General features: G+C 32.2%; 1 protein-coding gene across 1 annotated transcript; it reads left to right on the forward strand.

Annotated features, from left to right (window-relative positions):
• The first annotated feature begins 823 nt into the window (after positions 1-823).
• LOC11435518 (SKP1-like protein 14) lies at positions 824-1279 on the forward strand. The gene has a single exon (XM_003617873.3). The coding sequence runs from the start codon at positions 824-826 to the stop codon at positions 1277-1279; it is 456 nt and encodes a 151-aa protein (XP_003617921.1).
• The last annotated feature ends 284 nt before the right edge of the window (positions 1280-1563 follow it).

Here is a 1563-nt window from a genome sequence, read left to right on the forward strand (position 1 = left end):
CTGTGTTTGGTAACACAAAAAAGCTAGTTTATAGCTTGTTGAATTAACTTATAAGCTCGTTAGATGAAAACGTGGCGTGTTTGGTATAACAAGCTTTTTTCATGAGCTTATAGCGTTTTTTGAAAAGCTATTTCAAGTAGCTTTTTAGCTTATAGCCGGTAGCTTTTTATATTTTCTTCCAACTTTAATCCTATTAATTTAAATTAATTATTTTTTAAATTAAACAACTACCCATGTTCATCTTTATAACCGCCCCATTTTTTCCCTTAAGACACTAACCTGATGTACACCACACAAAAAATAACTAGTCTATTGTACGTTGTAAAATTTTATATATTCTAGCTCACATTTTGTTTCCACATTTCTCTTATTTTTGGGATTCATAAAGCAAAGATCAAAATTGTCGGTGAATTTTTTTTAGGATTAAAGGTCGAAGAATTTTTTTATGGAGACTAAGACCAAAAGTTTGAATATTTATAGGGACCAAAAACATATTTAACTATAATTAAAAATATTAAAAATAAATACATTACAAAAAAATGTGTGTGTCTATATGTATATTAAAAAAAAAATGTAACAGCTAATTTTACCAAACACATTATTTTTAATAAGCAAGTTTTTCAGCTATAAGCTATCAGCTAGCTTATAGCTTATTTTTACCAAACAGAGCCTAAGAAATTTTGAAGAAAATATTTAATTATTAGGAAATAAAGATCATTAAAAAAAATAAAATCGTCTATAAAAGGAGCAATAGAATACAATTATTTGCCACAGATAACTTTTCCCTTTCCTCCAAAAGTCCAAACCCTAACCCAACAATACGATGTCATCAAACACGATCTCTCTCAAAACCTCAGACGGCGCCATTTCCGAAGCCTCGCCAACTCTCACCAAGAACATGAAAACTGTTCAAACCATCATCGGTGAAGCCGATGCTGACGTTTCCATCATTCCTCTCCTCAACGTTTCCTCCAGCCACATCAACAAGATCATTGAATACCAAACTCTCTCAGACGATGGCAAAGAGAAAGAATTTTCCGTCGAGGAACTGAATAACGATGAGGTGAAGGAGTTTCTTCTTGCAGTGCATTACTTGAATATGGAGAGTCTTTTTGAGCTTCTGACTGGGGTTGTTGCTGATCGGATTAAGAACAAGAACGTTGGTTATGTGAGAGAGTATTTCGGTGTTGAGAATGATTTTACGCCCAAGGAAGAGGCTGAAGTTCGTCAAAGGAATAGTTGGACTTTTAAAGGCGACGAAGTCGAACCTGATGAATGAAAAAGAATCGTGAGCTTTAATGTTTACCTTAGAAATTAAACCTAATATTATTGAATTTAAACTTAGGTTTTGTTTTTTCTGGTGTGAATTGTGGTTGTGATGTTTTGAATTGATCATGAAAGTGTTTCTATCTTCTATTTTATTTTCCATTGTTCAACTTAATCGTTTTTTTTATGTCAACTTGATCATTATTCGATTTTATGCGTAAATAATTTAAATCAGTACATATTGTTGGATGCCAATTGCTAGAAACCCTATTTTGTGCGTAAAATGATTTCTACTGT

Source organism: Medicago truncatula, chromosome 5 (assembly GCF_003473485.1).
Source record: "Medicago truncatula cultivar Jemalong A17 chromosome 5, MtrunA17r5.0-ANR, whole genome shotgun sequence".
In the NCBI taxonomy this organism is placed as follows: domain Eukaryota; kingdom Viridiplantae; phylum Streptophyta; class Magnoliopsida; order Fabales; family Fabaceae; genus Medicago; species Medicago truncatula.

Bases quoted from the DNA above. Each gene is read 5' to 3' on its own strand.
- LOC11435518 (XM_003617873.3), top strand. From the start codon at position 824: ATGTCATCAAACACGATCTCTCTCAAAACCTCAGACGGCGCCATTTCC.